Genomic DNA, 22057 nt, shown 5'->3' with positions numbered 1-22057 from the left:
TTGGAGGGTGAACCAACGGCAAAAAGGAAGACCTTTCTCTCTGTCTCTCTCTCTCACTATCCACTCTGCCTGTCAAAAAAAAAAAAAAAGAAAGAAAGAAAAGCAATGGGAATAGCTGTTAAATAAACAAGGGGAACCCCTGCACCCCTGCTTCTAAACCCTCCCCTCCAGGCAGCGTCCCTCCCCCCCCCCCCCCCCCCGTGGCCATCTTTCGGAGACTGGCTCTATGCCAGTGTCTGTGCCCTGTGTGCTGCAAAGCTGGGAAGCCAGGGCCCCAGGGTCACACCAACAGTGCTCTGACCACTCTGGACACTGCACGGGGCAGTGCAGGGCCTCGCTGCCTTCTCCCTCTGCCCCAGCTGCTGAGGCCAGGCTGGGTGAGCTGGGCCAGGCCATCAGCGTTCTGAACCCCTCAGGGGCCCCAGCCCGGGAGGACGGTGGGTCTTTGACGGCCGACTTCCTCCGTGCATGAGCACTGAGTAGGAGGAAGGAGCGCAGGCCCCTGCTCCTGGGGGCCGGCTCTTCTCCCCGGCGTCCAGGGGCCTGGCTCTTCTCCCTGGCGTCCAGGGGCCTCCAGTCCCCCTCATTCTTCCAGGGGAAGCCGCCAGGACCCCCTCAACCTCCCAGGTGCCCCCCATCACAGAGGCCTGGTCTCACCACCTGCCATCCGGGCACCAAGTGTTTATTTTTTATCCGCACCGCGGAGAAAGAGGGAGGGGAAATGGAGAGAGGGGAAACCCGGTCAGACCCCAGACCCCTCCCCCCACTGAGCCCAGGGCATCTGCCCTGTTGGGCCAAGGAAGACTTTGTGAGATCCCTGAGGGCCCCAGGAGGAGGGGGCTGGGAGCCACAGAGGAGGACCGGAGCTGCTACTTCCCCCCAGAGCCCCAGGCCAAGGCCAGGGCCCGGAACCCGCCCTCTCTCCTCTGATCTGGGACTCCCTGGCTGACCAGTCAAGGCCAAGGAGGAGGTGCTCCCTCAGCCAGGCCCCAAAGCGCACGTTCTCCTGTGCCTGTGGCCCTGAGCTGTCCTGGGGCCGGGACGCGCTGACCTGGTTTCCGCCCCGTCAGCTCCCCTGGCCTGTTCGCTCATCACTTTGGGCACCTGCGTTGTGTTTCCCTTTTTCAGTCCATCCCTTCCTTCCTCTTCCACCTCCTGACCCCTTTTGACCTCAGGGTCAGGTGCAGCTGTGGCCTGAACCCCCCCACCCCCACCCCGGGCCTCTTGTCATGCAGAAACCCTGGCTGGTGTGGCCTTGGCCCAGGCCAGGGGGTGAGGGTGACCCTCAGGCTGGGACTTTGGGGCTACCCAGTCCAGGTACTTCTGGGCCCGGGCCAGGACCAGGGCTTGGGAAGCTGTAGGCCCAGCTGCCAGCCCTGAGCCGGGGTCCTCCTTTAGCCAGCTCAGAACGGCCTGGAGGAGGGGCGCCAAAGCCAGGCAGCTCTGCCTGTGTCTAGCGTAGCTCCTGCTTGGTGTCCAGCTCCTCGTCGGCCCGGTGGCAGAGAGGAGGGGAGGGGCCAGTGGAGTGGGAAGGGGGCCCCCAGGTCTGGCACCTTCCGAGGTGTGCCTGGGGATGCTGAGCTGTGAGTGAGACGGCAGGCCGTGGGGCAGCGTGTCCGCAGCCTGGGAAGCTGGCGTCAAGCGGTAAGGGGCAGGCGAGGCCTGTGTTCACACGGCTCTTTGTTCCCTGGACGCGGTGTGTGGGCCGGAGGTGGGGTGGGCAGCTCAGGCTGCCTCCTCCTCCTCGTCCACCCTCAGGGTCTTCCCGGGTGCCCCCTGCCCGCGCTGGCCCCAGGATCTCTGTCGCAGTAGGGGTGCGGGGATGCAGCCCCCTCGCCCCTCGAGTCCTGGGACATCGCCTCCCCCCCCAGGCGGGGGCGGGGTATCAGGCTGGGTCCGTCTAGGCTCAGAAGCCCCCACTCTCAGAGCTGCTCCGGCTGTGGTAGCTGGGGCTGGGGGTCCGGGAGGGGCTGTGCGTGCGGCTGCGGGTCCGGCTGCGGCTGCTGTAGCTTCCGTGGCTGTGGCCCGGGCTGGGGCTGCGGCTGGGGCTGCGGCTGGAGAAGTCGGTGCTCAGGCAGCTGGAGGAGGAGGAGGGGCTGGGCCGGTAGTAGGGGATGGGGCGCTTGCGGGCACTGCCGAGAGGGAGAAGCGGGTTAAGGGCCGGCCGGGCTCCCGGGTCCCATCGGAGCAGTGGCCGGGGCTTCCTGCCTCAGTTTCCCCTGGTCTCCGGGCCGTGAGGGTCAGCTGTCACTGGCCCACGTCGGTCATTCTGGTTTCCCTCACCTGTGTGCAGGGACAGGAGTCCCACGTCTGCCTGATTCAGTCTGAGCTCAGAAGTACTAGCGGAATGCGTGAAACGTTTAAATATGCGTCACTCCAGTCAACCCAGCCCAGCCCTGGCCCCGGGCCTGGAAGTGCCCGTGTATCAGCCTGGCCCGGCTCCTCAGTTCCCATTCCCCATGCAACAAAGCTTGGGCTTTTCCGATCACTCCAAGGGAACGAGGGGGAGACCCCGGCCACTGCTGCCCACTCCCCAAGCGCGGCCCAGCCCCGCGCTGGCCCCACGCCTCACTCAGCTACCTCCCACTGGCCCGCAGTTAGTGGAAGGCAGGAGGCTACAACCCAGAGAGAAGAGAAGAGAGTGGTTAAGGAGCCAACGAGGCCCGATCTGGGGTTAATTCTGAGGAAGAAACAGGCGTAGTTAGTGGGAGGAGGAGGCAGCCTGGGAGAGGGGCTGAGGCTGGAAAATAGGGGGTCTGGCCGTTTGAGGACCCTGCAGCCTACGGTGTGCTGTGCCAACTGTCCTGTGGAGGTGCCCCGAGCCTGGGGGTCTGGCTCCCGCTCTGGGGTGGAGGTGGGGGGCAGTGCCCTCCATCACCAAGGACTAATCCGAGAGGGACATGGATTTCCCAAGGCTGCCCAGCTCAGAACTCTGCCTGTGGCCCTCCAGCCCACCCCAGGGCCATCAAGGGCTTCAGGGGATTCACATCTGGAGACCCAGGCCCAGCCCCCTCCGGTCCTACCAGAGAGCTGCAAAACCAGCCGCACCCTGGGCCCAGCCCAGGAGGGCTGTGAGGGGGAGAGAGGGAGGGGCAGGCTCCCCGGGGACCACACTGCTGTGCCCCCTCCTCCAATGTCCCTGGGGGTGGGGAGCTGGGAGGTTAGTGAGAAGAGCAGAGGCAGACAGACGGACGGCTGACCAGAGCCAGACCAGCTCACATGGGCATCTCCCCCGCAGCCTGTGGGGAGGGGTCCGCCTGGCCCCCGGGTTGGCCACAGGCCACTCAGCAGGCTGGACCCTGAGACGAAGGAGAGAAGCAGACATCACTGTGGGCAGACGGCCGTGGGGAGGGAGGGCGGGAGAGGATCCTCCGGAGCTGGACTCGGCGCCTGCAGCTGCTGCCCCGCACCGCGCGTCCTCCCTCCCGGGGCGGACCCCTCCCCTCCTCCACCTCGACGAGGGCGTCCCCCGGCCCGGCCCGCGCCGCGCCTGGGTCAGTCCGCTGTCCCCAGGACCAGCCCCGGCCCGGGCCCCCGCCCCGCACCTGGTGATGCGCCGCGGTTCCATGAAGCTGGGCGAGTCCCGACGCCGCTTGCGGATGGGGGAGTAGCTGCGGGAGCGGCGCCGCGCGCGGGCGGCCTCGGTCTCGGCGTGCCTGGCCCGGCCCTCGCCGTCCTTGTCCCTGTGGGGCGCGGCCTTGCGGTGAGCGACGCGGCCGTCCGCTCCCGCCGCCCGGCCCCTCGCGGGTCCCCGCGCTCGGCTGCGCACTCACCGGCCCACGGGCTTCTTGGGTGACGGCGAGCGGCTTGCGCTGCGGGTTCTCTTCTCCGCGGAGCGCGAGCGGGACTTGGACGGCGAGCGGCTGGAGCTCCACGAGCGGGGGTGCGGGCCCGGGCTGCGCGAAGAGCTCTTCCCCTCGGGGGCGCCGCGCCTGCCGTGAGCGCCGGGGGACGGCGAGGTGCTGCCGGGCCGGGCGCGCGGGGGCCGCTCCTTCGCCCTGCAGGAGGGGGCGCGGCCACGGGGAGGCGGCTCAGCGGCGGGCTCGCGGCTCAGGGGGCGGGGCGGGGGCGGGGCCTGGCGGTAGGGGCGCGGCCACGGGGAGACTCGGCTCAGGTGGCTGGAGGTACTGAGGGGGCGGGGCGGGAGCGGGGTCTGGCGGTGGGGGCGCGGCCACGGGGAAGTGGCTCAGGGGGCGGGGCGGGGCCTGGCGGTGGGGGCGCGGCCACAGGGAGATGCTCGCGTCTCAGTGGCTGGAGGTACTGAGGGGGCGGGGCGGGGCGGGGCCTGCGCGGTGGGGGCCGGCCACGAGGAGAAGCTCACGGCTCAGGGGGCGGGGCGGGACCTGGCGATAGGGGCGGGGCCAAACCGTTCGAGGGTGGCGGGAAACTTGGGGCGAGGGTCCTCCGTGTGGTAACGGAGTGGTCAGCGAGGTGGGGGTAGCGCAGTGGGCAGAGGGCGCTCGGTGGGCGTAGCAGAACGTGGGGGGAGGGGCCTGAGTGGGGGGCTCCATGAGGTGGGAGGGCGGCTGGGGGGGGTGGGCTCAGTGGGGGCGCTGGGCTCGCGCACCGAGGGGGCTCCGTGGCGGGGGGAAGCCAGGGGGCAGCGGGGCGGCCGCGTCCCGTGAGGGGCAGCGTGGGGCCGGCGCGGGGGGCTCCCGGGGCCGCGCCACTCACCGTTTCCCGTGTCCGCCGTGGCCTCGCTCGGAGCCGGGCTCGGGGCCGGGGCCCGGGGCGCCGCCGCCGCCGGAGTCGCTGCTGGAGCGGACCCTGCTGGGCGAGCGCGACGAGCCCCGGGGCGGCGCGGGCCGGGCGCGCCGGCGGCCCCTGCGGCGGGGCGCGGACGCCGAGGAGCGCGAGCGCCGCCGCCGCCGCCGCCGCCGCCGCCTCCTGCGGGCCGGCCCGGCCGCCGCGCGGCCCCCGCGGCCCTGCGACGACGGCGCGGAGCGCGGGCTCGGGCTGTCCTTCCCCCGCGCGGGGGCGGGCGGCGTGGGCGCGGCCGCCGCCTTGTCGCGGGCCCTGGGCGAGGGCGAGCTGGGCTTCTGACGGGGGAGAGGCGGGGACGGGGCGGGCGGGGAGGCAGCGGAGGTGGGGGGGGACAGACGGAGAGAGAGAGAGCGGGAGGCGGAGGGCGGGCGGGCGGGAAGGGGGAGAGAGGGAGAGAGGGCTTTCACCGGGCCCGGGTCGGGGGCGGCCGGTCCCGGAGCATCGCACACACGGTCCCCGCGCCTGCCCTGCCTCTACCTCTCCTGAGTGCCCACCTCTGGCCTCCACAGGGCAGCTCATGCAAGGTTCTCGGCATGCAAAACACAAGAGGGAGGTGGGGGTGGGGGGTGGGTTCCAGGACGGGCGCAGGGGCTGGCGTTGCCCCCTCCCGGACGGGGACGGACGATCCCCCGGCAAAGAGAAGAGAGAGGGCGGCACCGGGAGGCCGGGCCAGGGCCAGCCCACCGGGCCGGGCCCCCCAGCGCTTGGGGGTGGGCGAGGGGGATGGAAGGGATCACACGGCACACAGATGGGGCGGGGGGGCGGGGCGGGACAACTGAACTCAAAACTGAACCGAAGAAAGGGAGGAAAAACAAATTAAAAAAAGAAAGAAAAAAAAAAACAACCAAAAAAAATCCACAAATGTCATTAGATTCCAAAATCAAAAACAATGTCTGAACTCCTGGGGAACCTGACGTTTTTCTGTTAATATTTTTCTTTGTTTTCCGGCCCTGCAGAGAGCTGTGGAGCTTTCAGTAGCACCCGACTGTCTTTCTGTTTCTCTCTTTGCTTTTTTCTTTTTCTTTTCTTTTCTTTTTTTTTTTTTTAAAGTTCTGATTTTTTTTTAAGTCCCTCTTGGTTAACGTCCACTTACCAATAAAGTGGCACTTCCTCCTTTAGTAGGTAAGGTGTGTAAGAGAAGGGAAAAGTGTAGTAGCATAAGTTCATCATTAGATTCACAAAAATGCAAGAGAGATAGAGAGAGAGAGAGAAAAACGCAACCAACCCCATTCTAGGCCTAAGAGGAGGCCATGCCACCTCTGCACGGAGGACTGGCAGTGCCCGGCTCCCGGGCCTGGGCGGGCACCTCGTGGGTGACCGTGGGAGAGAGATGTCCAGTGTTCTTCCAAAAGTGGACACAAGGATCGGGACGCAGAAAACCAGAAGGGGCACGCGGTGTGGTCAGAAGGGTCCTGGCTGGGGACCAGGAGTCCGAGAGCCTGCCACTACCTCACCGAGCGCCCTTCCCCAGCCTGGGCCTCTGTCTCCCCATCCACACAATGACAGAGTCGGCCTCTGCTGCCTGATGTCCCCTCTGCGTGCCCCTCGGCCCCCTTCCCGGCCCCTTCCCTGCACAGGCCTGTCCCCTGCTGTTTGGATTTGCACCTGTCTGCCCCACCCCCACACCCCGTCACCAGCTTGACTTAGAGCCCTCCAGGGCAGATGTGGTGCCTGATCCAGCTTTGTGACCTCAGAGTTTGGTCACCAATCAAGGCCTCCGTAGGCTTTGCTGAGGAAGGAGACTGTGCCCTCACCACCACGGCCCAGGCCGACCCGGGGGTCCCAGAAACAGGACGGGGGCCGGACCGAGCTCGTGGGGCGGGCTGTGTGGATAAGAAGACAAGAGTTGCTGCCACCCCTCAGAGCAGCGCCTTGCTGCCAGGGACTGGAAGGGTCCTGTTTTCCACGACATGGCCCTGGGTGTTCTTTGCAAACCTAGATCCAACCTGGGCAGGGAGGGAGAGCCAGGAAGTCAGGCCCATTGGTGGAGAGGCACAGGCAGCTCGTGATGGAAGGCTGTACTAGCCAATGAGCTCTAGCCAAGGGGGGGGGGCGGGCCAGTGGGAGCTATGTCTCCGTTTGGGGCAGAGGCAGGCGCAGGTGGACAGAGTGGGTATTATCTGGTAGTGAGGTGCCTCGCTGAGCACCCATGACGTTCCTGGCCAGCAGGTCATCCCTCCGTCTAGGCTAGGAGTACTGGAGGCAGGGTAGCTCAGCCACGGCCCCCTGGGGTGGCAGTTTCATCCCCGGGAGACCCTCCACCCCAGCCCTAGGTTCTTTCATTCAGCATCCTTTTCCTTGAATAGGAGGCAAAAGAGAAAGACGGCTCCAGGCACCTCAAGTTTGGGGTTTCTACCCTACGCCCTGGGTTGCAGAGTAGAAAGTGGACAGGTGTGGGAGCCAACACACAGTACCCCAAAACTTGGTGATGCTGATCCCCTCTTTTAAGAAGAGGGCACCAAGCAAGTGGGCAGAGTGCTACGCTTAGCAGTCAGGGCCTGGACATGGAGCCTGGTTTCAACCCACATTCTGATCTGAGCCAGCGACTTCGGGCTCAAGCCAAGGGGCTGGCAATAAGGGAGGAAGACCAAGGCCCTTGACTTCCCAGGCCCCTGCCTTGGCCTAGGAGTGGGGCAGAGTAGTAGGAAGATGGGGGTCTTGGTTGGATGGCTGCCTATGGCCAGCGGGGGTGCCGCAACCACTAAGATCCAAGCCCCGGGCCAGATCCCCTGTGCCGGCCTGGCCGCTTGTCTCCTGGCACGTTCCAAAGTCCAAGCTCTTGACACACTTCCTTCTCAGCTCCTGCAAGCCACCTGGCCTGCCATGGCCCAAGACCATAGTAACCAGCAAGGCGAAACACCCTGGACTCTGTCCTGTGTGACCTCAGGGAAGGGTCCTAACTCGGGGTGGGGGGCTCAGTCGCCCCACTGGTAAAATGGGGATCAGTGGAGCCTTTGCTGGGTGGGCCTCTAGAGGGGTGGAGAGGTTGTTTTCAGAACCCAGCTGACTTACGGTCCCCTTGAAGATAAACAGGGCAGTGCAGGAAGGCCTGAGGGCCCCTGGGAGGCCCCTGGAAGATGGGCAGGAGGACAGACAGGGCCCTCCCTGGGGCAACAGTCCTTGGACCAACCTCACAAGCTTTTCTGGGAGATCCCCGAGAAGGGTGCCCCGGGGGTGAGCCTCCGCGGGGCTGGGGCTCTCACTCTTCCCGGGAATTGAGGGATGTCACAGCTGGACAGGGCCATGGTGCTGGTAACCCCCAAGAAGCCTGTTCTTTGGCTTCCATCTGCCCTCTCCCTCTCCAGACTGCCCACTCAGGGCCTGGCTAATGCCTGCTGCCCCTCCGCCCTGGGTTTGAGGTCGCCCCTCCAGGGGCCTCCTCTGACGTCCAGGGTGATCCCCTCCTTCCATCTGCACTCCCGCCAGGGCCAGGGCCGCCGGGCCAGCAGGTGCTCCTCCTGTACACTTGAGCTCCCCCGCTGTCGTGGGGCTGAGTGGCCTCTGTCCTTCCTGCAGCCCGGGAGGCGGGGCACGAGCCCAGCCTGCCTCTCCTGGCGTGGAAGCCACACGGCTGGGCCTGGCCTACCTCGGAGCCCTGCTCCCATTTGCTACCTGGTGCCTTGTCTTTTGCTCCTTAAGAAATGTGTGCGACAAGGGAAAGGAGCAGTGGGGAGGGTGTGCTCACCTGGTCCAGGTACTCGCAAGGGCAAGAACAAGAAAGCACCCGGAGGGCTCAGATACTCCCTGCCTGGCACTCAGCATCCGAGGCCCCGCTTGTGAGTCCCTGGTTACACAAGGCGGCCCCGGCGGGGGTGGGATTGGAGCCCCCACTGCCCTACCAGGCTGGTAGGGTCTCCCCTGGCCCTCCCAGCACCACCCAGCATTGAGGAGAAAGAACTGGGTTCCTGGTCCCGACCTGGGACAAGCGTGGGGTGGGGCAGGGGTGACCTGCCAACGCTCTCCTTTCACACAGGAGCACAGAGGCCCACGGAGGCCTCACGGAATTGGGATGCCCACCTTCCGTGGCTGCTCCCAGGAAGCATTGAGAGGGTGGGGATGGAGAGGTGGGTCCTCAGGAGCCGCCTCGCCTCTGCTGCCAGGACCCTTAGTGGAGCTGGATGAGCGCTGAGCTGGGGGTCACCAGTCCCAGGATCTGGGCTGGTTTGGTCCCTACGGACTGTACCTTCAGGATCATTCTGCCCTGAGAGATGGAAGGAAGCTCAAAGTTTTAGGGGAGCCCCTGTCTGGGAGGGGGGCACGTCACCCCAAAGACTGTAGACCCTCTAACTGCAGTGCCCCCTGCTGGCCGACTCAGGCCGCTAGATCGACCCACCCAGAAGGTGCAGCTGGGAGGCTCAGCCCTGGTGCCAGCTGCTGCCCCTGTGCCTGCAGCCCCCAGCTGGGGGAGCCCAGGCCTCTGCCCGGCCCAATGGGCCTCGGGGGATGGGCTGGCCCCTTTGCTTGAGCTTGACCTTAGCCAGAACGTCCCCCGGGATCTGGAGGCCAGGAGGCCCAGCGCGGCCTCCGCCGGCACTGCTTACTGCGCAAGTGGACCCTGAGGGCCAGGGCGTGACCCCCATCCCCAGGGGCTGGCAGGGATGAGAGCGAGGGACTTCGCAGCCTCTCCAGACAACACAAGTCAAAGGCTCCACCCAGGAAGGGGACACAAACTTGGGGATGCTGAACCACACAGAAATGCATCCGGACAACAAAATGAGGAAGAGGGGGAGAGCAGGGGGCCTGGGGGCGGGCAGCAGGTGGAAGGGCGGGAAGATGGACCAGAGCGGCCGTCAGGGGGCGGGGGCGGGGGTGGGGAAGTCGAGGAAACCAAACGAGACAAACCAGGAGACACAGCTTTGGAGCTCATTTGGAGAGAGTGCGAGTTAACAAATGAGTAGTCGCTAAAAGAGAGAAAGAAAAAAGGAGGATAAAAACCAACCAGAGCGAGGCTGAGAGAAAGAAAACCACATTCAAACCAAGCGGAGTGGCGGGCTCGTCTGGAGAGGGGGCAGCACGCACACAGCTGAGCTGGGTACCTACCTTCTCGCGGTCAGGGGCAGGAGTGCAAAAACAGAAAAGAAAGAAGGTCTCCGCATGGGGAAGGCAGGAGGGGCAGAGACAGCGGCTCTCATCTGCGCCCCCGCCCTGGGCCAGCACATGGGCAGCCAGTGTGCAGGGGGGCTCTCAGTCTCGTCCCGGGGATGGGAGGGGGCTCTTGCCCTGCTATTTCTGTTTGCTTTTTTAAAAAGGGATTGCTTTTTTTTTTTTTTTTTTTTCCCCTAAGCACAGGCCTTAATAGCCAAGCTTTCCTGAACTCCCTGTTAACAAAAGACCTTCATAGGGCATGCGGGAAGCAACGGATGGAAGCAGTGCCACAGATGGCTAAAGAGAAGGGGCTGGCAGCACAGGAGAGAGGCCCAGGTCAGGGGAGAGAGATGGACGAGAGAGAGAGAGAGACAGACGGCCACAGAGCAAGAGGAACAGGGAGAGAGGGAGAAGGGGAAACAGGAAGATGCAATGCCAGGGGAGACACGGACCGGGAGAGGCGGGACGGTGGAGAGGTGGACCCAGACGTCGAGGACAGAGAGAAGGCGTTTAAACAAGGCCGGTGGGAGTGGACAGATGGGACGGACAGGGGACTGTGCGTTTAAAAGGGAAGGCAACCAACCGCAGGTTCAAGTTGGAGAATTGCTCCCTCCCCTGCCTGGCGTCTGCATACTTCCAGGGCCTGGCCCTGGGAGAGACGGCCACTCGCTGCAGCTGTGCTCGCGGCCATTTCCTGGGGGTACGTGCTGGGGACACCCGGGTGAGCCAACTCAGGGAGTGCCGCCCCTCTCCTTGGGGTCACCCTAGGCTGCCCGTGACGTGCTGAAATTAGGGCCAAAGGGGTAGGTTTTGGCCTAAGAGTTCAGACGCTGCGTGGCACACCTGTGTCCTGCATCGATCGCTGTGTGTGGGCCTGAGTCTCAGCTCTGCTCCGGGTTCCAGCTTCTTGCTGAAGTGCACAGGGAGCCAGCTCCCTGGGAGACTCAGATTGAGTTCCCAGATCTTGGCTTTGCATTGGTCCAGCCCTGGTTATTGTATCTGGAGGGTGGGCCGGCAGATGGGAGCCCTGTCTGTCTGCCTCTCAGATAAAACAAATAAGTAAATCAGTAGAAGAAAGGTGGTCAGAGTGCGTCCAGCGGCTTGCTCATCAGTCACGCTGCCACCCTCACCACGTGGTGCCTGCCACCTCCGGGGCCTCACCGGTCCTGGAAGTTCGAGAGACAGGTGTAGGCACGGCAGGTGGCCCTGGTGCTCTGCACTCCGGGAGGGCCATGCTGGCACTGGCCAGTGCTCTTGGGGGTGGGAGGGAGGCTGGATGGAGGCACACGTCCTGTGAGGTCTCCCACTGGGCATCCACTCTTTCACCCATGCTGTGTGCCCCTGGGTGCCTCCGTCCCTCTCTGGGCCTCGTTGATTTCTGCCTGTGTGTCTGAATTACGAGGGCCGAGTTGCTGAAGCAGCAATCGTACCAAGTGGGCTTCCATGACTGGGGGCCACCTGTACCCCAGTCTCTCAGTGTAGGTGGTTGAGAGAGTTGGATATCAGCCCCAGACTTATGGTGGGGTCCTGGGGTGGGGGGCACATGGGAGCTGAGACTTGGCCCAGGGCTCCTGCTGTGTGGTTTCCATCTGCACTTCTCCCCACAGTGGAGCTGCTTTGGGAAACTACCTGGGGAGCTGTGTGGCCCGGAGCCAGTCTCTTGCCCTCTCTGGGCTGCACTTTCCCCTTGGGCAAGCAACCTTGGGTGCTGCTACCCTGTGTGGCCGCAGGCTGGGGCCAGGATGCTGTGTCTCTCTTGTCTGTAATCTGGCCCTGGCCCTGGAGCCTCTCCTTGCTCTAAACTCTCCCAGGAGTCTTCATGCCCCCCCCCCCGGGGTTTCTGAAGGACCTGAGGCCTAGCCCTGTAGGTGTGCAGCAGCCTGTCCAGGCCTCGGCCCTCGGTCCCTGTCGGGCCTGGCCTGTCGCACTGAGCTGAAGCGAGGGCCCCTCTCCCCAGGCCTCCCAGCTTTTCTTAGAAGGTCCCTTGCAGGGGGCAGCAACAGCAGCAGCTCTCCTGTGCGTGTCAGAGGGCAGACCACCCCAGGGACGGTAGCTATGGGGTTTTTTTTTTGAAAGTTACCTTCCCTTTTAAATTCTGATTACAAAGGAGAACCAATAAGTATATAGAGCTATGCATGGGGTTCATGTCCATGGCTAGTTCCAAAATTCTTCTCTGCGGTAAGAGGCACAGGTTCCCACAGTAACACACACAAAAGCAAAATTCTAGAACAACATAGAAGATAGGAAAACAAAAACAAACCAATCCAGAGAGATAGTTTGCATTTCTGTACATTACAAAAGAAAAAAAAAAAGAAATACGAACAGAAACGAAATAACTGGAAAACACACATGAATTCTCCCACCCTCTCCCCTTGCCAGCTAAGCAAGAAATGGAATCACAATATTACCACGTTTCAAGTAGGAGGCTAAAAAACAAACAAAAACATAGACGGGGTTAAAAAATGTTGACCTTTGCTTTTTCGTTTGTTTCTCTCTCTCTTTTTTTTTTTTTTAAAAAAAGAAAGGTAGCATCCGAGAATACCGCCCCCAGTCCTTTTCCCCAGAGACATTTTTGTTGTTGTTCAAGGTCCAGTCTGAGACACCGGGGCCCTGGCCTCACCTCTCTGCACCTGAGAAAAGGGGCTTTTTTGGGCAAAGAAGGGATCTGAGCGTTGTGCGGTCCCGAGGTGGGGTCTGGGGACACTGCTTTGTGGAAGGGGTCGCCAGGGCCTCCTGGGGCCCCGTGCAGAGGGAGTGTCCCTGGGGGAGGGACGTGGGGTGTGGGTGTTGCTGGAGGCCCGGCATGCTTCCTGGCTGCTCTCTCTCAGGCCATGGGGTCAGCATTAGCCCAGGAGAGAAGGGGTGGGCTGCAGTGGCGGGGGGGTTGCTCAGGCCTCCAGGGAAGCTCACAACTCCCTGCACCTGTTGGGAGGCCCAGGAGGCTGTGACGCTTTCGAGGGGGTTGGGGCCTTGTGCTCACCGGGAGGGGAGGGCGAGCTGTCTTCTAGGAGTGCCGGTCACCTGCAGGGCCTATGGCACCGGTCCCTGCCGTGGCTACCCTCAGCTGCCTCTGCGTGCCCTCTGGCTCCCGAGACAGGATCCATGCCCGCCTGCCCATGTGGCCCAACTGTCCTCCCGCAGCCCCACGGCCTGGCCCCCTGTCCAGGGGGAGCGACTTAGAGATGGGTGATGTCCTTCAATAGCCATTGACCTTGACTCCCACAGCGTTTGGCCAGCTGCCCTTGACTGTCCTCTCTGAGGCCACTGGGAGTAAGGGGGGGTGTTTGAGAAAAGAAAGGGAGTGAAAGAACACAGCCAAAAATCAAAATGAAACTGACCGACACGTACATGTTTGCTGCCGAGACCTGAGGTCGGGGAGCAGCGGCTCTCCCAGTCCTGGCTGAGGCTTCTGGGTGCTGTGCGGGTCTGGGGAGGAAGCCACCGGCCTCCCCGCCCCATGCCTCCCACTCCCCACTCCAGTGCCCCTGCCAGCACTGTACAGCCCCCTCTCTCTGAGGGCCCTCAACCCTGCGCTCTGGACAGACAGGAGAGCCCCAACCCTGGCCCGGCTCACCCACCCCGAGAAGCCTGTCTCCTGCAGCGCCAGCCTGCCTGTGGGTGACCGGAAGTGCGTGCCCCTCCAGGAGCGTGGGTGGGGGGCTGTTTCGGGGGCGGAGTTGGAGTCTCCGAGGGAGTGGGTGTGTCTCTTGGGACGGCTATGGGCACTCGAGCAAGCAGCTGGGAGCTCCTGCCCAGTGTGGGGCAGGTTCTCTGGGAGTGGGGCTTGCCACTCAGAGGCGGCAGCAGCACCCGGATGCGGGAGGGATCTGAGATAGAGGGAGGGGCTAGAGGGGGAGTTGAGGGAGGGGAGGGCGCTCAGGGAGGGGGCAGGGGCCTGGTGGGGAGAGGGAGGCTCCGGGCCCAGGAGCTGCCCAGAGGGAGATCCTGTCTCTTGAATCCTATTCCTGACTGTGACCCCTACCAATGTCCATGCCTGGGGGAGGCAGGGGACCCTGGTTCCTCCCCAGCTCTGTACCCAGCCGAGCACCCCACGGCCAGCCCCTCCCTGGTCTTCAGCTCGCCAAGCTCAAGGGTGGCCCAAGCCTGCGGGGCCACCCTCGTCCTGCCAGCGGCGCCGGGGGCACGCTGCCACCCAGCAGTTCTGCGCCCGGCCAGGCGGGCGCAGGGGCGGGGGAAGCGGTGCTTCGAGGGAGGCGCGCGGCACAACCTCCCCAAGACTCGTTCGCCGCCCCCGCCCCTGCACGGCGCACCTGCGGCGCGGGAACCCAGGGCAACGCGAAGCGTACGTACCTCCGGCGGGCTGCGCGCCGGGCCCGGGCGGCCGCCGTGCGCTGCGCTCCGCTGCCTGCCGCCGCCACCGTTCTGCTGGGGCGACCCCCATCCGCTGCCGCCCGACGGGGAAGCCGACCGGCTCCCGCTGGAGCGCTGGCTGCCAGTCTTCCGCCCGCCGTCTCGGTGTTTGGGGCTCAGCCTGGGGGTGGTGGAGCTCAGCCTGGGGGTGGGAACCTGGGACGCCCCCTCCGCAAGCGGCCGCCCCGCAGCACCGGGGACAGCCCCTTACCCGTCGTGTCACCGAACCTGGACCGTCGCCCACTTACAGAGAGAGCAAGCCCAGCTGGCTGGCCCCATACTGCTCTCCAGGTCCAGGTCTGGGGCGCCTCAGGGCTGCTCTCTCTGCAGGTGGACACCAGCCCACCCCTCCTGCTACACTTCGTGCACGAGCCGCCCCTGGAGCTGGTTCATCTGCAGGTGTCCCCGACCCTGCCCCCAGCCCATGTGAGTCACGTGCTGAAGCCGGCCTACCTGCTGGGTGACCTGGAGCCGCTGTACTGGGAGGACAGAGAGGGGCTGTGGGAACTGCCGCTGCTATGGCGATGGCACCGCCGGCCTGGGGACTCCGTGTGAGGCCTGGGGTGGGAGGGGGAAGCCGCCTGCATCCAGAGTCTGCCCGCCCTGGTCCCTGGGGCCAGCCTTGCCTGCAGGGATCCTGGGACATGGGGCCTGATGCAAGGAAGCCACCCCTGACCCATCCCCTCCTGGGTCAGAAATGACCTAAAAGGTTTGGTGCTGGGGGCAGAGCCCAGCTGGTCCCTATGGGTTATTGAGGGAGGATTCCTCTAGGTAGCCCCAGTCAGCCCTCATCACCCCTCACTAGGCACCCTGGATACTGGTTTGGGGGGATAAGGGGGGAGGTCAGGTGAGTGACAAGGACGGAGCTTGAAAGAACCCTGGATCGGGAGGCAAGAGGCCTGGGTTCCGGTTCCAGTTCTGCCACTGGCTCATTGAGGGCTCCCGGCTTCCTCTCTGGGCCTTAAATGTTCCATCTGGACAAGGGGGTGCAGTGAGCCTCTGTGGCCTGAGGCTAAGACCATAAGGGCCAGGCTTGCTGTGAGGGGACAGGAGCAGTGGGGAGGGGGCTCACCTCTTCCTCTCTTTGTTCTTTTCCTTTCTTTTGCTCTTGGGGCTTCGAGATCTGCAAGAAGCGAAGATGGCAGTGATGTGGGGTACTCTCAGCAGGCAGGGGATGCCGCGGCCTGCACCCAGCTGTGGACCTGGCCTTTGTTCCTTTCTGGGGCGGGCAGGGACTTGCTCCATGCCCCAATCCCACCCCCCACTGCTTTGGTGCCTTTCGTATGAGTCCTGGCCCACGAGCATCTCCTGCCTGCGCCCCAGATGTTGCTCCCTCGAGGAGTGCCGTGGGTGTGGGCCAGGCACCAGAGGTCTGGCAGCCTCAGGCCTCAGGTGTGGGCCAGGCGGAAAGGGTCTTGGAACAGGGTCAGCAGTGCTGAGATGGCCCCTCCACGCCCCATTTGTGCCTCCCCTGCCCCTGCCCTTAGCCTGGGGTCCAGCCCCTGGCTAGCTCACCAGGCTGAAAGTTTAGGGAGGAAGTACTTCCACTTGGACTTGATTTCTCTGCCTTTGAGGGACTCTGGATCCATATCTCCCCCAAAACTTCCCACCCACCAGCGGTCTGGGGCGGACTCCTCAGCCCGCCTCCCACCTTTGATGAGAGGATTGAGAGCTTTGAATTAGGCCTCCGAGGCCTCCCCCCAGCTCCTAGCCCTGTGTCTCAACCCTGTCCTCCCCCACGGCGCCGTGTTCCTCCCACGCATTTGACCCTCGCTCGGGAACTCTGAAGTGTGCTCCCCGGCGGTGGAGGGGGGGGGCAGGAACCACACTGCCTGCTTTTTATTCTGCAGCTGATCTTAGCCTTAGCTCACTTCTAGGTCCTTTTGGGTACTGATGGAAGCTGGGTGGATGGTCTGTGCATGCGGATGGTGGTCACTAGAGGGCAGCAGGAGCCCACAGGCCTGAGAAGGTTGTGGTGGTGGTGGTGGGGGTTGGGACAGGGGAGTATAGGCAGGGGTGGTTCCCATGACAGTTAAAATACTGCTGACCCTGCCCCTCCTCAGGGCTGCTGGGAGGGCTCTGGCCCTGATGCCGAGGTCGGGATCACGACCCACAACCTCCTCTGTTTAACTTTTTACCCCTCAGCCTCTCTGTTTTCTTGACCTGGGCTCCTGACTCTTCCCTCCCCGGGTTCCCCAGAGCAAGTCCTTGTTCTGCTTGGAGTTCCATGCTGGCTCCCAGCCCTGCCTGGGTGGAGGCCAGCTCCAAGGCCTGGCAGTCAGGGCTGTGGGGGCTGGCACCTGTTCCCATCCCCGAAAACTCCACCGCTAGCCCCAGCCCACCCTGTCTCCTACCCACGGAGCCTCCCAGCTCACAAGGTCCTCCTGCCTTGGCCCTGCAAATTCAGGGTCTGATGCTTCCTCCTCCTTAGCTGACTCCTCCACAGATGCCCTTGAACCTGAACCTGCCATGCGTCTGAAGTTCTAGGGGTTCCCCCCTCAGAGGCTGGGCCAGGCAAGGGTTGCCAAGAGTGAATCTTTTTTTTTTTTTTTTAATTTTTGACAGGCAGAGTGGACAGTGAGAGAGAGACAGAGAGAAAGGTCTTCCTTTTGCCGTTGGTTCACCCTCCAATGGCCACCACGGCTGGCACGCTGCGGCCGGCGCACCGCGCCGATCCGATGGCAGGAGCCAGGTGTTTATCCTGGTCTCCCATGGGGTGCAGGGCCCAAGCACTTGGGCCATCCTCCACTGCACTCCCTGGCCACAGCAGAGAGCTGGCCTGGAAGAGGGGCAACCGGGACAGGATCGGTGCCCCGACCGGAACTAGAACCCGGTGTGCTGGCGCCGCTAGGCGGAGGAAGAGTGAATCTTGGTGCTCCTCCCCTGCCCGGGGTCCTGCCCCCCTCTGGAACAGCCCCTGGCGTCGGAGGACCGAGCCTCCTAGTGCCTGCCCATCACTGTGTCCCCTGGGGGCCTCGGTCCACATCCTGCACGGAACACCCCTCACCTGTGCCGCCTCTTCCTCCTGGACCCAGAGTTAGACCTGCAGGACGATACAGGAGTTCTCTTGAGCCTGCCTGGGGTGGCCTGTGGGCACAGCCCTGCTCCTGTTCCCCGCGCGGGGAGGATGGGCAGCCAGGGTACCTGTCTCGGCGATGCTTCTTCACACTCTTCTTCTTCTTGCGCAGGGGTGAGGAGCTCCCACAGCTGTGGACACAGGGGGCCCCTAGTGAGCTGGCGGGGGGGTGGGGCAGCTGGAAATGGCCCCTGCCCCGAGGCACCGCACCTTCTGCCTCTGGGGGGGGGGCCTGGGGCTCTCTCCCACCCCCAGACCCTCCCACCCCCAGCCTGGCTGCGCCCAAGTGGGCACTGACCTGCATTCAGACTCTGGTCTCCTCTTTTTGCTGAGGGCCGATGCCAGGGAGAAAGGAGGATGGACAGACAGACAGATGGCCGGGGTTAGTCCAGGACGAGGGTGAGTGCGGGGAACCACAAATGAGGCCCAGCCAAGCCCCCTTCCCCCCAGGCCACTCAGATTGAGGAGGACCCTGAGGCCTGGTTCTGGTCCTTGCTTCTTGAAGGCGGAGGGGATCTCGCCAGTGTTCCCCGCGGGGTCCCCCGCACCCCCTGCACCCCCCCCCCCCGTGCTCGGGGCTCTCACCGGTTTCTCCGGTGGCTGCCTCTCTTTTTCTTCTTTTTCTTGGGAGGGGGTGACGCAGAGCTGCTGGACCTGGGCGAGAAGGGGCGGGGATGAGGGGGGTCCAAGCCCGCGCCCTGCCTGCCCCCGCCCAGCGCCCGCTGACCTGTAGTCCCGGTGCCCGCGGTAGCAGGCGGCCGGGCAGCCGCAGTCCACCGGGCCGTCGTCCTCGTCGAAGGGCGCGTACTCGAGCCCTGGCTCGACGCCCTCGGTTGGCCGCTGGGTCTCCACCGCGCTGCTGGCAGACAGACATGTTCAGCCCCCCTGCCCCGCGGACCCTGCCTGTGCCCTTGGCCTTGGCCTTGGCCTGGGGGGGGTCACCGTGCCTCAGAGAGCGGGCCCTTCCCCCATTGAGTCCCCCACTGGGCCCTGGGCCCTGGGGCACCTTAACCAGGTTAACAGGGAAGCGCCCGACCCTGGCAAGGGGCCCTCCCCCTCCCTGAGGTCTGCCTGTCCCTGAGCCCCCTCCCCCTGGCTGAGCTCTCCCTTCCCCCCAGCCCTGCCTCCCCTCCAGCCTGATCCCCTCTCTGAAATATTCATGGCCTCCCCTTCCCCTCTGTGGCCTCCAGAGGCTGCGCTGCTGTCCTCATCCATCACCCGCTGCTCGAGGGAGCCCGGCTCAGCGCTCTGCCGCCTCCCCCTGCCCATCCGTCTTGCGCAGGGGACCAGGGACCGAAGCCTCCTGCCCCTGCTCCTACTCAGAAGCCCCCCGCCCTCCCCTGCCACCGAGGTTTGCTTCTCAGCGCTGCTGCTGCTTCTTCCCAACCTCTGGTCTTGAGGCGAGAGCAGGAGCTCTGAGGGCCCAGACCAGGCCTGGTCACTGTGTCCCCAAGTCACTGACTGTGCCTCTCGCGGCTCTCTCCTGGCCTCTTTTTTCTCTTTTAAAAAAGATTTATTTATTTGAAAGGCAGAAATACAGAAAGAGAAGGAGAGAGGAGAGAGGAGAGAGGGAGAGAGGGAGAGAGGGAAAGAGGGAGAGAGGGAGAGAGGGAGAGAGAGAGAGAGGGAGAGAGAGAGATCTTCCCAACCACTGGTTCACTCCCCAAATGTCCAACAGCCAGGGCTGGGCCAGGCCAAAGCCAGGATCCAAGAACTTCTGGGTCTCCCAGGTGGGTGCAGGGGCCCAAGCACTTGAATCATCTTCTGCGGCTTTTCCAGGTGTGTTAGCAGGAAACTGGATGGGAAGTGGAGCAGCCTGGGCTCAGCCAGTGCTGCAGGGGGTGGCTTAACCCACTTTGCCACAGCGCCAGTCACCCCGTCACCCCCCCCCCCCCAATCCTCTTCTGAGAGTCATAACGGTGTTACCGGGTTCTTGGGAGAACTCACTGAGGTTGTGGGTGCTATGCCAGGAAGGGGCCCTCGGGAGGCCCGGCTCCAGGGTGCTGGCCCCCACCTTCTGTGTCCTGTCTACCCTGGCCTCTGCAGAGCTCTCTCACTCTTAGGTGCTGCCCTCCCTGATGACCCCTTCCCTGCCCAGAGCCAGGGAGGCAGGGCTGTGATGGCCGGGCGCTAGGGACACAGGTTTGGATTCTGGGGTTTGAATCTGGCTTGACCGCTTGCCCTGAGCCCTGAGGTCCTTCTCTGGATCTCCAGGCAGAGCCCTTCCCAGCTCAGGGATTAAGTAGGATTCTGCCCGAGAGGTCCATGACGCGGAGCCTGGCCCGTGGCCGCTGCCCCACCCACGTGGTAGCTGTTGGTAGACAGGCCTTTTTGGTGCTTACATACCAACACCTCTTCACGGAGAAATGAGGCTGCAGCACCGTCCAGAAAAGAGACCAAGCAAGGGAGGCGGAGCACAGCTCCAGGCGGAGAGAATTTTCAGGGGACCCAGGAATCCGCTCTTTAACGACGGATTTTGTGTTTACGAAAAATGCATTCCAAATACTAACGAGTTTAGTAGACCCTGAGGCTGGTTTCAAGAGTGTCATTTGGTTCCCAAACACCAAGCTGACCTGGACAGCCTGGCGGGCACACAGGCAGTAGGGAGGGTTTTCTGGGGTGAAGGAGGAGGGGCTCCTGTCATCCTCCTGTCCCCCACACCCAAACACCCCCACATCCCTTCATGCAAACCTCTCTGCTCCTCCCTAGAAACTGGGGCCTCCTACCTCCGGTCCCTGAGCCTGTGCAGCACCCCCATCCTCCCAGGACCCATCACCCCCTACACAGCTCTGGAAGCACACAAAGGCCCAAGGCATCAAACAGACATTGGCACCACCAAGGGTGCCGCGCCGAGTGGGCGGGTGAGCCAGTGGGACACAGAAATGGTGAAGGTTATTTACAGAATGAAAACGCTCGCCTTGGGGGGTGCCTTCTGCAGGGTCCTTTCTTGCCTCCTAACGTCCCAGCTGGGGTCACCACGGGGTGCGGCCTCCTCCCTGCTCCTCTCATCGGCTCTGTTCCCTCCCTGGGCCCTCTTTCCTGACTTCAGCACTGCCCAGCCTCCCTCCCTAGGAGGGTCTCTGTCCCTTTCCCGCCCCTGCTGGGAGGTCTGGCACAGGGGCAGAGGGCACCAGGAGCAGGCTGGGGCAGGGGAAGCGCGAGCTCTCGAGTCTTCTGAGAAGACTTGTCCTGGCCCTGCCGAGATGTAAGGACTGAGGCGTCTTGCTGACTGTGTGTGCCTGGTACCAGTGGTCTCCTTGGTGGGGTCTAGAGCCCTGGCTTCTCCCAGCCTGGTTTTCCTGGATGACAACATCGCTAACAGCGTTCTGTGATGCTTAAAGAGCTCCCTGTGGGGGCCGGTGCTGTGGCACGGTGGAAGAAGCCGCTGTCAGTGACACTGGCATCCTGTATGAGCACCGTTTGAGCCCTGGCTGCTTCCGCTTCCTATCCAGCTCCCTGCTAACGCGCCTGGGAAAGCAATGGAAGAGGCCCAAGCCCTTGAGCCCCTGCACCCACATGGCAAAGCTGGCTGGAGTTCCAAGTTCCTGATTTCTAACCTGGTGCAGACCTGGCCGTTGCAGCCATTTGGGGAGTGAACCAGCAGATGAAAGATCTCCCTCTGTCTCTGTAACTCTGCTTTTCAAATGACTTTTTTTTAAAAGATCTCCCTGCAGTCCACAATCTCATTTTCAGCTGCTTCTTGATTTAGAGAGATTGCTCCTCTTCCATTTCACAGATGAGAACACTGAGGCTCAGAGTGGGAAAGGAGTAGCCCCAGTGGTGTTGGGCTCTTTGAGTAAAGCATAGAAGTTCAGCTATGAGACTGGCTTTGAGAACAGGATAGCCCTTGAACTTGCTGGCTGACTGCTCTGCTACATAGCTTGGTGGTCCCCTCCCTCCTTTATACATCCAGTTCTGGGTGTTGTGCACTGAGTGCTGGACTGTTTTGTGTTTTGTGCTATATGTGGTGGAGTAGGCAGTAGCCAGGGCTGACCGAAGTAGGCACAGACAGGGCCTGCTGCAGAGAGACAAAGGACAGCCGTGTCACCGTGGAACCCAGAACCCGGCAGAGCACACGGGATGAACCAGCTACCGTGGCCAGCGCTCTGACCTGGGTGAGGACTGCCTGCTGCAGACGCTTCCTCACGCCAGCAGTTTTGTTAATTAATGGGTTCTGTTTCCCATTAGCCGGGAGCGTCACAACCAGTGGACGGATGAGTGAGTCCAGACAGAGGAGGGGATGCAGGCAAAGGGTCAGCTCTCCCTGCTCGTTCACTGGGCCAGCGTGCCAGGCCTGCAAGGCAGTGGCGGGAGACTCAGGGACAGGTCAGGCCTGGAGCCTTCTCTCTGGCTCCTTACAGGGCTGGCTGGGATTTGCCAACTGTGTTTGTGTTGGGAAGCAGGGTGTCCAGAAGCCTCTCTCCTGAACGTTTTGTTATGTAACTACGAAAACAAGCGTTCTTAAAGGTTGCTCATTGGCCTGGAAAGAGACAGACTTGGTGGTGGCCACAAGAAGGAGAGAGAGTTGTGTGTGTGACCCCAGAAGAAGAGCTTACTTTTACCCCAGGGATATCAGCAATGGGGCTTTTGGAGGCGGCCTTGACTGGAGGGTGGACTTGACCCTGTGTAGAACTGGGTCAGGGTGTTTCAGGGTCACTGCGAGCAAAGGCCGGGCGTGGGACCATGTGGGACGTGGCTGGCAGGTGCCTGCCGGTGAGGCCGAGTGGGAGGCCAGGCTGGGTCCAGGGAGTGGGGGGCCCT

The 22057-nt window shown here is 63.2% G+C and overlaps 1 protein-coding gene across 2 annotated transcripts in view; it reads right to left on the bottom strand.

Annotated features, from left to right (window-relative positions):
- Positions 1-321: 321 nt before the first annotated feature.
- Positions 322-22057, bottom strand: part of SRRM3 (serine/arginine repetitive matrix 3) — a 29374-nt gene continuing 7638 nt past the window's right edge. Inside the window, exons 3-15 of one of the 2 annotated variants that reach the window (XM_062179807.1) lie at positions 18024-18152; positions 17882-17950; positions 17595-17624; positions 17365-17427; positions 17228-17263; positions 15293-15343; positions 14674-14778; positions 14161-14341; positions 4675-5039; positions 3774-3998; positions 3544-3683; positions 3220-3299; positions 322-2132 (exon numbers count right to left, since the gene is read on the bottom strand). In XM_062179807.1, coding sequence (XP_062035791.1) covers positions 1923-2132; positions 3220-3299; positions 3544-3683; positions 3774-3998; positions 4675-5039; positions 14161-14341; positions 14674-14778; positions 15293-15343; positions 17228-17263; positions 17365-17427; positions 17595-17624; positions 17882-17950; positions 18024-18152 — 1684 coding nt within the window. In that variant the 3' untranslated portion in view covers positions 322-1922. The remainder of the gene's footprint in view (positions 2133-3219; positions 3300-3543; positions 3684-3773; positions 3999-4674; positions 5040-14160; positions 14342-14673; positions 14779-15292; positions 15344-17227; positions 17264-17364; positions 17428-17594; positions 17625-17881; positions 17951-18023; positions 18153-22057) is intronic. The other variant, XM_062179809.1, reaches the window with a different exon arrangement.

This window comes from Lepus europaeus, chromosome 21 (genome assembly GCF_033115175.1).
Source record: "Lepus europaeus isolate LE1 chromosome 21, mLepTim1.pri, whole genome shotgun sequence".
Taxonomy (NCBI): domain Eukaryota; kingdom Metazoa; phylum Chordata; class Mammalia; order Lagomorpha; family Leporidae; genus Lepus; species Lepus europaeus.
Note: the sequence above shows the minus strand (reverse complement) of the source record. Positions and strands in the feature narration are given on the sequence as shown.